Genomic DNA, 14,417 nt, shown 5'->3' with positions numbered 1-14,417 from the left:
TCCCTGCCATGTATAGAAATGCAAATCTGCCCACTGTGTTCTAGTGTCATCCCTTGTGCTGTTTTGTGCAAACCGGTCACGAAAAGTTGTTTTGATTTCGATTCAAGTGTCATGATTTTCATTTCTGGAGTACAGTATTCATTGGGGGATTCACTTTGATTTGCCTGGAATGTGAATTCTGACCAGCATTCCTGCCATTCAGTGTTTGCGTCCCCATTCCCAGTCTGTCTATGCCAGGCAGGCCTTACCCCACCTTGTCAGGTCTCAGGTAGGGGATCCCCAGTAATTGATTTATCGCTTTCCCCACTGCTAAGTTTGTGGAGGCACGCCATTCTCATTATCCCTAAACTCTCCTAACGGCCATTGCAGCGCTAGCCTCATTAAATGCTGCCGATTCCTTGAACCCACAATAAGCCAGTATTTATTGAACTGTTTTAGATATCAAAGCCAAATCCGGCATTGTGTAAGGTTCACTTCTGAGAACATTCCCAAGATGTCCTTGCCCATGTTTATCACTATATGTTCCTTGTCTGGCCCTTCTTACTCTGGGTTCTCTAGTCGCTCATTCGCCTCCAGAAGCTCCAGAAGCTCAATTCTCCCTCTGATTATCTCCTGTCTTTGTGCGGACCATTCAGAGTCCGAAACCATGCATATCATCACTGATGAATGCATATAAAGGTGAGCCTGCCCCTGATTACAAGGACAAGATTTGCATACACAACGCTACCAACCAAATTCCCTTCCACTTTGGGTGATGTACAGCAATTCCAACACCCAGCTGCATAGAAGTGTGAGACACAATGCAACTTGCTTTGGAGTCCATTGCTCTGTCTTCATTTAGTGCACAGCTCTGCTGTGGATCACCACTTCTCCATCATGGGCCCCCACTCACTCCATCATGGCCCCCCACTCCGGTTAGCTCTAATGTCGGGTGCCAAGCCCTGGTAGTATTTTGGCCTCGCAACCTCCCTGACCTATCGCCACCTGGAGATAAAGCTCTCTGAATATAAACGTCTGGGATCTGCTGCTTTATCAGGGGGCATCACCACCCAATGGCAATGTGTAACTAGTTGAATCTAATTCCAACCAAACTAGGGGAAAAAAGGAACCTTCCCTTACTCTGCCCTTCCATAATCCTCTAAGGCGTTGAAGAGCAGTGTGAGCTCAGAAGAAGCCATGCAGTATTCATGATGCCAAAAACTCGCTTGTATCCCCTGTTACTTTCCTGGGTAGACACACAACTTTTAGTTCCTTATGCTGCAAGAGCTAAAAGGATCCCCTCTACAGGGATCGATCAGGCCAGTGCTCTGCATTCTGTAAGATAAAGACAGTTCAGCTGAGGCACTGCTACATTAAACTCCATTGTTGTAATAAAGGCTCTTAACCTCCCCCAACCTCTTTACACTCTCTAATCGATGGGGTTACTCACAGAACATTGCATACTACATTCAATTGACTGGCATTGCACTAATTTCTAGAACTGCATACTTGCAGCTGAAGTATGGTTGTTTTATTTGTTCGCTCTTACCCGTAGGTTAATCTGTTGGGGGTAATTGAACCATGGCAGAAGTGAGAGTGGTTATATTCGTGTATGTAGAAAGATCTATAGTGAGACCAGGTATTACATTTTAAGTAATGCCCAACCTTGGAAAGCCCTCGGGTCCTATTCTAACCGAGTCCAGTTCCTGTATAAAAAAGATGCCAACAGAAGGGACCAGGAAAATCGCCCCAAATACATAATTGTCATCAAAACAGAACCGTTTAAATAAGCCTTCCTCTGAGGAGTGGTTTCCATTGTTATTCACTCCGATCTACCTCTACTTCAATCCTTGCCACCTGTTCTGAAACACCACTAGTAATCTGCTCAGCACAGGGTGAATTTGCACCACTTTGGTGTAGATGTAAATGGTTCTTTTGTATCCCTTCACATCCTTTCTTTATTCTCCCTAATGCCCCAACCCGCCACTATCCTGGAGCTTAGAAGCAACTTCTGTGCATGTGGTGCACAGCAAAACAAAATCAAACTATTAAATGCAAATGTGACCATGCATATTCCTATTCTTTCCTACATATGTTGGTGGCCTTGCCTTTTTAAATACTGTTAATCTTCTTAATTTCTCAGCAGTTTGTTTTGCTATTGAAATGCCTACATTTAAACAAACTCGTGTGCCCTTTGCAGGAGGCAGGTATCCTGTGTCCCAAATCTATCAGGAAGTTGACAAACCAGCACAGTGTGTGTACAAAACAGTTGCACATCCTTATTTGGATAGTCATTCATGTTGAATTGTCCCTGCACAGAGTTTGTCAGAGAAGAGTAATACTTCTGTCTGTTTTTACAGGTTACACACCCAGGGGTTCTCCCTTGAGCCCTCAGTCATCGATAGACAGTGAAATTAGTACATCGGAGCTGGAGGATGACTCCATCACCATGGGATACAAACTTCAGGACCTGACCGATGTTCAGATCATGGCTCGCCTACAAGAAGAAAGTATGTTGCTATTTTTCCATGTTGTGATATTGTTACACCAGTTGGAATATGTTCTGATGTGAAACTAAAGGGATGTTTTAAAATCTAAGCACCACTGTAAAAGTAATGTGTAGTTTCCGCTTCCTCAACTGGGATTGTATTTGTACCTTGAATCTCGGGGCTCCTGTTAAAGACTCCAATCAAGCATTCCCACTAGGTCAGTGCCTGGTCTGGGATTGGTTGGTCCCCTTTTGCAATGGCGCAGACGGGCTAAAAAACGGTGGTGTGGAAGGTTGCCCAGAGCAATTGCCAGTGGTTTAGATTCATTTGAAACCTTCCACCCATCACTTTTGTGGTCAGTTTGTTTCTCCTTGTGAGAGAGGGTATGCCCAGACGTGGGTCCCTTGCTCGCTGCGCCACAGGGAACCATGCTGCACCTCACCGAGGAGGTCCAACAAGGCCGAAACATGTCTGGGGTTGCTTGGTTTTCTGAGCAGAGGGGACCTGGCCTAGCAGTTCGGGCTGGGCTGCTACCTTCGGTGGCGGCAGCTGCTGACTGATTTGCACATGGCTGGTCCCCTTTTGCAATGGCGCAAACGGGCTAAAAAACGGTGGTGTGGAAGGTTGCCCAGAGCAATTGCCAGTGGTTTAGTTTCATTCGAAACCTTCCACCCATCACTTTTGTGGTCCGGGTACTTCAGATCTGTTCACCAGAGAGGGAGCCACAATCCTTCACAACCCAGGATTCCTGAACCTGAAGGCATGGCTCCTGCAGCCTTAAGGTTTGGTGGTTATGAGCTGCCAGCGGACTGCAGGGAGGTCATCCCCAAAGCCACAGCGTTGACACTAAAGTGCTACGGCCATAAGTGGAAGCAATTTTCTGTGGTGCCGGTCGTAAAAGATTACCCCTCTTGAGGGTCACGACCCCACAGATTCTTCCATACTTGCTTTCCTTGGCAAAAACTGGTCTGGCTCACGGGGTCCATCAAGGTACACCTGGCGGCCATCTCACACTGCAGCAGATCCCCGGGAAATCCTCTTTGTGGTTCAGACTCATCAAGGAGTTTCTCAATGGGCTTTTTTTCGATCTTTCCCATCAGTGAGAGCGCCTGCCCTGGCATGGGAACTCAACATAGTCCTGAGGACTATGGGGGCAACTTTTGAACCTATGCATCAAGTCCCACTCCAGTTTCTCTCATGGAAACGGTGTTCCTCATGGCCATCTCAGCCAGACAAGTGGGTGAGGTCCAGGTCCTGTCCTGCAAGTAACTGCATCTGATTTTGCACGAATCAAGGGTGGTGCCCCGTACGTACCCCTCTTCCATGTCAAAGGGTCCGTGAGAATTCTACCTGAACAAGCCTTTGGTGTTACCTGTTGACTTCCCGAAACCTTTGCTGCCTGCGGAGAGGACCCTGCATTCGCTGGATGTTTCTCGTGCCTTGAAGTTTTACGTGGCGCGCATTTTAGAAGACTTCTCAGTTGTCGGGCTGCCCGAGAGCCCACTTCACCAGAGCAATCGCAGGGATGACCGCGTTCCTTCTGGTGTACCCTTGCTCGACATTTGCAGGGCTGAAACATGGAGGTCCACGCATAACTTCACGATGGTCTACTGTGTCAACAGGGATTCCAGGAAGGTGCCCAGAGTCATCCAGTCGGTGCCATGCACCCTGTTCGCTTGAGGTGAGTCTGGTCCAGGGGTAAGTGATGATTACTTCTGTTGAGCCGTGCCACCTCCCGTGGTTGTGTAATGTGTACTGCTGTGTTTCTTATTCATGAGCATGTGAATCCATGCCAGACCCCATGCTGGAGAAGGTATAAGTTACTTACCTGTAACTATTGTTCCCCTGCATGGGTCTGGCATGGATTCACATGCAAACCCTCCCTCCATCCCCTGTGCGGCTCTCCTTGGTCATACTTCCATTTTACGTGCTTACCAAATCTGATGATGGCTGCCAAAGGCGGGGCTTAGGGACAGGGCTGTCATTGGATGTCGGCAGTATGGCCCATAAGACAGTGATTGGTTTCGAGGAGGAATACAGTTTTAAAGTGAACGTGAAACTTATTTATTTTTTTACCGAGCATTCCCAGCCTGACTACTCAGAATATTCATGAGCATGTGAATCCATGCCAGACCCATGCTGGAGAACGTTAACCATATTTCAGGAACTTAATGGATACAGTACATTCTTTGGATTATTCAATTGCAAACATGCCTGAAAGAGCCATTCCAAATGGCCGCATTGCTTTTCACCTAGATTTTTTTTATTGCAGTTTTATTGCTGATGGAATTTTAAACCGAATTTAGGGGAATATTCACATCTTTGGGTGTTACAATGATAGTAAATATTCCCCTACATCTCCCACAGTTCGGGTTATTCTAAACTCGCATCATACTGTAAGTGTAGCCACTGCAGTAACTCGTATGTCACCTTATCGACAGCCGAGCCAAACATGGGCTAGAGTGTCTTTCGTGCTCTGTTGTTCTTGGTGCAAGTTCTCATATTGGGCCACTAAGCTATGCAAGTCGATATAATTTGCAGTTGAGCAGCTCTCCAATGCCATTGCAATTGTCACAAAATATTGGTAGCGTAAGATATATTTTAACATGCCAAGATAGAGAGGTGTTGTCTTGTGTCTTGGTGTCTGTCTTTATTTGGAAGTGACCCTTCGGATCAAACCTGAACAGTAGTAATACAGGTAATATTATGTGCTTCTATTGCACTTCATGTCAGACTAAGATGGTCTTGCTGTAGGATTCCAAAGACAAGAGTGCAGCTCATGTCAGAGACCAACACTTTAATTAAATTTTGTAGCCATCTACTCTAGACTATAGATAGTTTGTATTTTCTAAATAAGTCAAACCGTGTCAACAGTAACACAAATTTGCAACTCTCCATTGTTGCCTCTGTATAGGAATTCAAAAGTGGGACCGAGTGGGACTGGAATGAGCAGTGGTGAGGACCAAAGGAAGGAGAGGAAAGCAAAGCAAGGAATAGGGTAAATGGTGTAGCCTGTAAACCAATTACCATTTAATTCAGCCAGAAGTGGCTTCTCCTCTATGGTGGTGTCACTCTGCAGTGCAGCTGGCCTCTTGTGACCACTATTGGTGCTGGAAAGCTTAGCACCATGACTGCAGTATAATGTGGCAGCTGGATTTATGTGACTCTCATGGTGATTAGTACTCTAATAGTTTTCCATTGTGTGTAATTAAATAGGTCTGTCTGCCCACTCTAAAGATGTCATCTGCTCTGGATCAATGCTCAATGGAGAGCCAGCAACACCAGAGACAACCAGCCAGTGGGAGTAGAAGAGACAATTCAAATTTCATTCTAGCCATGGCCAAAAAAGAAACGTTTTACACAGGGGAATAGCACAGATCCCAAGAAAGGGAACTCTGAATCCTCTGTGTTCCATAATGCTCTTTTCATAAAAAATGTGCATTCTGGAAAGAGAAGTCCAGCAAATGCAGTTTTCAGACACAGACATTATTACACCATGGCAAAAGAAAAATGGTCCATAACCACCCCCCGCCCCCAAAATCAACCATTGAGCAACTATACCAGAGACTTGTGATGGATCCAATGGTGTTATCACTCGTTTTCCCCTGGTAACCTCTCCCCATGTGCTCAGGGGACGGCAGCCGCTACCTGATCCTGACCCAGAGAGCAACCATATGAGGGAGGATCACATGGGGGGAGACTACCTCCGGGGGAGTAGCAGGGCAGCATCAGACACAACATGGTATTCGCCTACCTCTCTTGAATATACCTTGCATGATTAAAATAGTCTCGAAATACTAGCAGAGAGGTGCTCGGACATGGGGCTCAACGGTGACGCACTTAAATGGACTTGCCGCACAGGGGGAGGGTGTGTGCACTCCAAAGAATAGGGCCTCATGTATCATAATCTGGATGCTGTTTCGCCCGCGGAGGGCGATCTGACAAGAGGCTTGCCGCATCTGGAAATTGGCATTGATAAATCGACGCGGTGTTCTCAAATTTCAACTCAGCAGCTGAAACTCTTGGCATGGCGAGTGGTGGAAAGAGGTGGTAGATTGAACGCCAAGAGAACTGAGATGCATGAAGACTCTACAACTGGTGCAGATACCAGAAACCGCTTTGAACGAACTGAATTCAGAGAATGCCCGCAGAACGCTTGTGACTCGCTAAACCAATTTAGGGGCGAGGAAATTGTAGATGGTGTTGATGCAATCACCAGTGCCAATACTTCTGAGAATATCGATGGAATAGCGTGTTGGAGGCCTGAGAAGCACCAAGACGCTCTGCAACCTAGATGTGAGCCTTTCACCCCCCCTCCCTTACTCCCCGTCAAGCGACGTTATCAGTAGAAGGTCAAACCCCAAATAAGCTGGAACAAAACACGGCCAAAATATATGGAACTGCAAAACAAGCTAGTGGAGCAAGTGGTGGGGAAAACCAGCCGGCAATCTCCAGCATAATCGGAGCAACTAGATTGCTTTGGCAGACCAAGTGATCAGAGATCTGGCGCTGCTAAACTCCAAGAAAGCTTCCTCAACAGCTGCCCACAAAACACCATCCAATAAAGAGATAACCGGAGTGAGTGGACTGGAAGCAACCAATAATTATAAGGAGAAACAGACAGATGCTTTTGACTGGCTGAGCAAGGAAGGCGCTGAAAAGCATGTATTCAAACTAAAAAAGTGCATCAGTCCCTACAATTCATGCTGGCAAACGCTGTAGAACTGAAATCGGTTCAGCAGATGAATTCTGTCGCTCACAGAAAAGGCTCAAAAACCCAACTCTTTGTGAGAATCTACATCACAAGGAGGTTGCCGAGAGCGGTGCTGATCAAAAGAAACCGGTGAGCTCTTCCACCACCGAGGACTCTTCGTCCACCTCCGAAGTGGACCAGGGAAGAATTCACACAATGAGATCAAGGCGCCAAGGCTCAAATTATTTCTATTGAACTGAGAGAAAACCAAATTCCTCAATCTCAATGATCATCGAATAAGTAATCAATGAGTTGAGGCTGAACCCGATGTCCGCAACGTCAATAACGGTTGCCCCTCTGACAAAGCTATTTGAGCATTTGAATGAAAATTACAGAGATCAGAATACAATGATAGCTCTGCTAAATACAAAAATAACAAAGCTTGAAAAGAATATCATTGAAATGTCGAGCCAAAACACAACTACACAGAAGATAAACAAGCTCTTAATGGCAGTACTGAAAGAGGCTCTCGACTGCAAAGACAAAAAATTACTTGCAGAGTTCGCATGTGAAGCACTTGCAATTTTAGAAAAAGAACAAACGGCAAGAGCACTAACGGAGACAAACCATCCAGAATCACGGCATAATAACACTGCTAACCAGTCGAAACACATGTATGAAATCGAATGATCGCAGCCTGGCTGAAAGGAACAAACTGGAAAAGGTAAATAAGCCCAGGAATTTGAGCAAGAAGAAAACCACTTCACAAGATGCAAGTAGAAGCTCAAGTACTGAAGTCACTAGAAAACGTAAGGCAACAGAGCCATCCGCAATCCGTGAAATGTTCAATTTAGGAAACGTGCCTTAAGAAATATCAGTGTGCCACAGAGCAGGGTCAACTCAAGTGGCTCTACCAGAAAGCGGACCCACAAGTGCTGGACTACTAGCATATGCCCCCTCAAGCTCAACTAATGTGGCTGTGCAAGCTAATGTACCGAGCCCAGTTGAGAGTGAAGTGATGAATCTTCCAACAAAAGAGAAAGAAGTGTTTGGAATATTTGAAAAAAAACAACCCATCGATAAAGAGGTGGACAAAAAGAAGATGGAAAGTACAACGAAATGGGGTAAATGCAAAAAATATATATATATTCCGTCGCAAAAGAACAAATGCAAGAAATGCATAACATTTCTTCAGGAACATCAAAACTCTGAATGTAACGATTCATAATGTAGAGCCAAAATTAAATAATCCATCAAACGGAGCGCAGCACATTAAGCTGGCGGTGACAAACGGTGTAAGGGATGGTGAAGAAACGATAAAGCCAATCACCTATGACAGTGAAGAAGAGGTAAGAGAGGAAGACCTGATGAACGTGTCGACTTAGTATTTCAGACGATGAGAATGAGGAGGAAGAAAACCAGAGCAGGGTTGAAGAACAGGGAAACCAGAGTCGGAGCAACTCCGCTAAAAGCTCCATCGAAACTTCAGATGATAGTGAAAGGAGGAGTCGAGCAGTGCCTCGTGGCTGGTTCGCGCAACAGCAGAGTATGCGTTAGGTCGCCATCTCCCAACAGAAAAATCTGGGTGTTAATCCCATGGCGAAGCATATCTGTGCTAAAAAAAACCTTCTACACTGTTGAAGAGCGTCGGAAAAAAAGCTAAACCTTATGAAGCAAGCAGTCCAGGTGAACCAATCTCCATCCAACGAAAAAAGGACGACCGGTCAAGGATCGAAACAAGCATCAGTTAAAGTACAACAAAAAGACCCTCCCACAGTATCGGGATGGTCTGAAGAACCAGAGAATAGAACAAGAAAAGACCCAAACGACCAGTGCAAAATGAGCCCGTCTAACAACAAATCAGAGACCCCAAGTGAAAGTCGGATTTACAGAATCTTGGTTGAGCGGTTGAAAACAAGAAAATATGAACCAGTACTAAATCGACACAAAGTTATGCAACTATTTCACCAAATTCCAATACTGAGGTCTTTAAAATCTAAGGCAATCCGGCGGGGGAATTGATTGTGGAAACTAATCTCAAGAGTGTTGCTACACATCGATTCAATAAGAACAGTCCAGCTCATAATGATGGTTGATCGACAGCTCCTGGATTTCAAATGTACGAAGTCCATAACCTACTGAAGGAGTCCAGATCGCAAGAAGTCAGACTTGCACCAAAAATGGCAGCTGAGGCACCTGTAAAATGGAGTAGAGTTAAAACTTCATAAACAAGGAGTACAAAACGAAACAAAGGAAGTGAAAAGTGTGGATTAAAAAGATGATTCAGAGGTTGAATCGGCACTTCGTACAGAGATGATGAAAAATAAAATAATTACGGTGCAGAACGCAAACCAAAAATCCAACCTAGATGACAGCACAGAGACAGTGACCCCAAGAAAAGCGGAAGTCGAATCGTGGGCCTGGGTGGCTAAGACATTAAACGACAACATGGGAAGCTAATGCCAAGACCCGCGAAAAGTGGTAACCTTTGCCTCCTGGAACACCAGAGGATTTACTCACCTAATTAATTCACTGCTGAAAGAATTCAGGGATTGCGATATCATCTGTCTACAAAAGACATGGCTGGCTGAGTGTCCATGCATCGATGGATTTGAGATAGTTCTAAATCCACCAATAGAACAAAAGAAAGGATCGCCGATGTCAGGTCAACTGATATTAGTAAAGAGAAAAAGTGGGCTCTCTATAAAATCATGGAGCAATGTTTCACCATACATTCAAATGGCAACCCTTGAGACAAAGCCAATTAAAATATTGATTACAAAATTGTTCATATCACCAATGCGTATTGGAACCACAAGGCAGTCGGTAGACAAAAATTCATAGATCAAATTATAGATTACATCGACACGATACTGACTGACAACACAAACACCAATATAATATTGTGTGAATATTGTGTGGGGATTTGAATATCCAACTAAACAAGCTAACAAGTCCAACCACTAAAAAGAACAAGGGTCAACAAGGGACCGAAAACTTAAAAGAACTTTGGCTAGAAGAAATGGATGCTCGAAACGTACACTTAATGAATGGGAATTTTATTGGCGACATGACTCCAACAGAGACTTGGGAAAAAGGAACCCAAAAATCTGTTATAGACTACTTTTTCGTAACTGAAAATATGGCCAAAGAGATGAGGAAGCTCAACGTGATCAAGACAAAACAAAGCAACCACAATCTTGTGACCCTAGTGGGGGAAAGTAATTGTCTCCGAGCAGAACCACAATGGATACAGGATGTAAGTCTTGAACCGGGACGTAATCGCCTTCGACTAAACAGTAAGGACATATCCTATCTAGAAAATGAAATCAAACCGAATGCAGAGTATCCTAAGATGGATTTGATAGAATACCAGCAACTCATGGAAGTTTATAGAATTAGAAAAAAACAGTATATAAGAAACATGAATATGACGCCTTAATAGCACAAAAAAAGGGAATACTGGAAAGGGTTGAGAACTATAAATAATAATCCAGGAGATAACTATAGCGAGAGGAAACCCAAACTCAAGACACCATATAAGAACTGGATAAGATCACAAAAGGTGATAATGGAGAAAAGGGATACTGAGGCCATAATGGCTGCCATGTTACAGAGAAACTCTAGAGACTTCTGGGCCATATTAAATCACTTAGAAACTCCACAGAAGGCGGTCCTAACAAGCATGGTCTCTGAAGAGCAATGGATCAAGCATTACACCAACCTATTTGCAAAACATGGTGAGGCAAAAGCCCCGCAACTTAATGCAACCTGTGAATGGAATCTCAAAATGGAGAAAGAAGACAGCCAGAGGACCATCCCAAAGTTAAGCACCTCTAGGGCTGCTGGGCCCGATGGTTTGTCTAATCAAATGTTAAAAAACAATCCAGATGAATGGACAGTTTTGTGTTACCTTATTCCAAAATATAATAAAAGAGAGAAGAATACCTGCTTCCTGGAAACTAGCAATAATCGTGCCAATATTTAAAAAAGGCTGTAGAACTGAACCATCGAACTATAGACCTATAGCACTTCTGGATGTTACAGGCAAAATATTCGCAACCCTACTTCTGGCACAACTATCCCAATGGATAAGGGAAAGTAGTGCTTTTGAAGTGAGGCAAGCGGGATTCGTCAAAGGCGTTGGATGTGGATTGAATTTGCTCATAATCAACCTGATAAAAATGGAAGCAATCAGAAATGGCCAGAAAATATATCTAGCGTTTATAGACCGCGGTCCACACCGTCGGACTCATGAGCGAGAACAATTATGGCAAAAATTTGAAAAGCGCGGTTTCCCTATTGGCTTGCTACACGCAATGAAAGAACTATATTTGGACACAAAAGTACAGATCAGACTGGATAATGAAGGTCATCTCTCCAAACCAATAAACACAGAAAGGGGTGTAAAGCAAGGGTGCCCCGTAGGAGCAACGATCTTCAATTTCTACATTGCAGAGGTCAGCAATGCACTTCAAGGAGTGAAATCATTTCCACCAAAACTGAATGCTACTCATGTCAGCTGGATATTGTATGCAGATGACATAGTACTGCTGGACATGACTCCCATTGGCCTTCAACGAAAGTTGAATGCTCTGAATAAATTTACTGATGGAAATGGGCTAGAAATAAACGTAGCCAAATTGGAAATTCTAATATTTGAAATTCTGAAAGGAAAAAGTAAAAAAAAATACTGGGAAAAGATCTCCTGGAACAGATTCCCAGCACACGTTATCTAGGCACAGTAATCAATTGAAGCGTAAATGACCAGCCCATGCTTAAACAGATCGCTAGCAAATGCAAACAATTAATAGCACAAGGAGCGAAAGTATGGGAAATTCTCATACAAAGCGATATTAAGCTTCTACAAGAACAAGGTGGTACCAGCCCTAATATATGGAGCCAGAAAGCCTGTTCGGATGTACTAACATAATCTGGTGCAGGTGTGAAAACATCTTCTGGAACAGAATCTTACAGCTTCCTCAGGTTTTCCCAACAGCGTGCATGCTATATGAATTGAGTTTATCCTCAATGAATCCTTGGCCATTTACAGTAAGAATATCAGTACTGATGATATTCCACAATTCAAGCTGTTACTGGAACACTCGCACCTCAAATAGGACTCACTACTTCAGAGATGGCGCCTAAAATTTAAAGAGATCCTCAAACAACTGAATACGGAAGAAAGCATACTGGTTAAGAACCCAAACGCTGTAAAAAAAAAAAGACTTCAGAGAAGAGCACAGAGCATAGATGCATGACAAACCGGCCAGCGGAAGCAAAAGCGTTAATTGCCTTCCAAAATATATGGAAAATTTCCCCTGCAAGCGACTAAGAACAATCTTCTCGAAATTTAGACTGAACCTCTTGCCGACGAAAGAAATATGAAAACTGAGACATGAAGTGGGACTTGAGGATCAACGCTGCAGATTCTGTAACAGCGAGGATGAAACGCTAAAACATTTAGTATTAAATTGCAGCAAGTTGAGAGCTCTAAGAACAAATTATTTAAGCAAAGAACTTGAGAAAGCAGCGAACCGAAGTAGCGACGAGGGGTGGATAAGAATTCACAGTAGTGATTGCAAAACCTTAATAGCGCTGTCACTTAACTTGGAACAACTTGGCAAGAGATTGTTAAACGACATATAACCGAGGAGTGTAGAGACTAGAAGGACCCTACCACACCATACAGCCCCTCAGCATTGTTAAAGGGCAAAGATTAGTTGACCGTAATGAATGAACATTCAACTCTAAATAAAATAATTTGATGAGTAATGTTAAAGGAGACTATAGGAAGGATGTGTTGCCCTTTTTCTTCTTTTTAAAAAAACTTTGTAAACTAAATAAAAATTTAAAAAAACAAAAAAAAGAATATACCCAATCCATACCGAATGCTTTAATGGTCTATTGTTACACTTCCCAAAATCCATTTAGGAAGAATATGCAAGTTCTTTCCTCGGGAACTGTATGGAAGTTTCACAAAAATACTTTTCCAAACCCTAGCTGCAATTCACTTGGAGCTGACTTTCACTTGAAGAACACTTGGTATGTAAAGCATCAGGAATGGCCTACCATTCCCATAACTACCAAGATACTGGGACGAGGAAGAGGAGCCGAGTAACGCAGAGCGGAAAAGACAAGCGGGCAGGCTACGCTCTAGTTCAACGTGCATGCCTGAAGCTGAGAAATTTAAACCACAGCCACAGCTGAGTGTGGCGCGCCATTGCTGGGTGGAGAAGGCGGTCTTTCTCGGTTGGAACAGCGAGACCATGGGGTTGCAAGAGCTGCCATGCAGCCCTTCGGCACAGAGGTGGAAGCAGAAGGTTGTTAACGAGGGAAGAGAAGCTGCAGGGGATTCCTGGGCATTCACGGCTGTTGAGTGACACTGCTTACCTGAGGGGTAAGGGGTCAGTTTTGCGAGGCAGACAACTGCTTGTGTTCTTTCATCCAAATAAAATCAAAAAGTGCAAATTAATCCTCACTACACCTTCTCTATCAGGGATTTCCCTACCTAGTCAAAGGGGATAACTCCTAGCGTAAACAAAACTACCCCTCATGCTAAATGGAAAAATACAAAGTAAATCATAAACAACAGAAACAAGTGAATAATCAAAGGCCAGTGATTTGGATAACCTTCACCTGTCCTGGGTAGATTGCTTCCCCAGGATTGTTCAAAGTGAGCTTCTTTAAGTTTTCAAAAAGAAAGTGAAGTCTTAAATCCGTTCTTGTGAGTTCCAAAGGAAACAAAAGTTCACCAAACAAAAATAAAATGCACTAGTAACAGTTCTTTAGCTTCCTGTTGAAAAGTTCCCCTTCCAATTTCAGCAGAGAAAATAGGACCAATGGTAATCCTTGATGTTTGCCTTCCAAGATTATACTGTCACAGTTCAAAGGATAAAGAAACAACTTCTGCTTCTGCAACTTTCCATGTCGTTCCAACCTCTGCAATGTCTTTAGTTTAATTGTCAGGATGCTTCTTCTTAGAGTGCTGCCTTCTTCTTGACAACCACCCTTCTACTACTGTTACTATGGGAACATGTTCCTTTGCTCCACAGTGTACTACTACCTCAACCACCCTTAGTGTAATCTGCTCTGACAATTTTGATACACAACCACAGTTCAGGTAGTTCTACTTTATCTTGGTACTTCAGGTGTTCTAAAGACAAGACTCTTCAACCTCCACAGGTAGGCAAGGCACTCTTCTTTCCCAGGCTATAAAAACATGGCAGCCTCTTTGCCTCAGTCTGTCATATTGC

General features: G+C 43.7%; 1 protein-coding gene across 2 annotated transcripts in view; it reads left to right on the top strand.

The window, feature by feature from the left end:
- The window catches only part of SLAIN1 (SLAIN motif family member 1), a 247,731-nt gene that overhangs the window by 165,650 nt on the left and 67,664 nt on the right, over positions 1-14,417 (top strand). For both annotated transcript variants that reach the window (XM_069639657.1, XM_069639658.1), the window contains one exon: positions 2,340-2,489. In XM_069639657.1, the coding sequence (XP_069495758.1) occupies positions 2,340-2,489 (150 nt within the window). The remainder of the gene's footprint in view (positions 1-2,339; positions 2,490-14,417) is intronic.

This window comes from Ambystoma mexicanum, chromosome 7q (genome assembly GCF_040938575.1).
Source record: "Ambystoma mexicanum isolate Mex_15411 chromosome 7q, UKY_AmexF1_1, whole genome shotgun sequence".
In the NCBI taxonomy this organism is placed as follows: domain Eukaryota; kingdom Metazoa; phylum Chordata; class Amphibia; order Caudata; family Ambystomatidae; genus Ambystoma; species Ambystoma mexicanum.
This window is presented reverse-complemented; position numbering and strand designations above follow the sequence as displayed.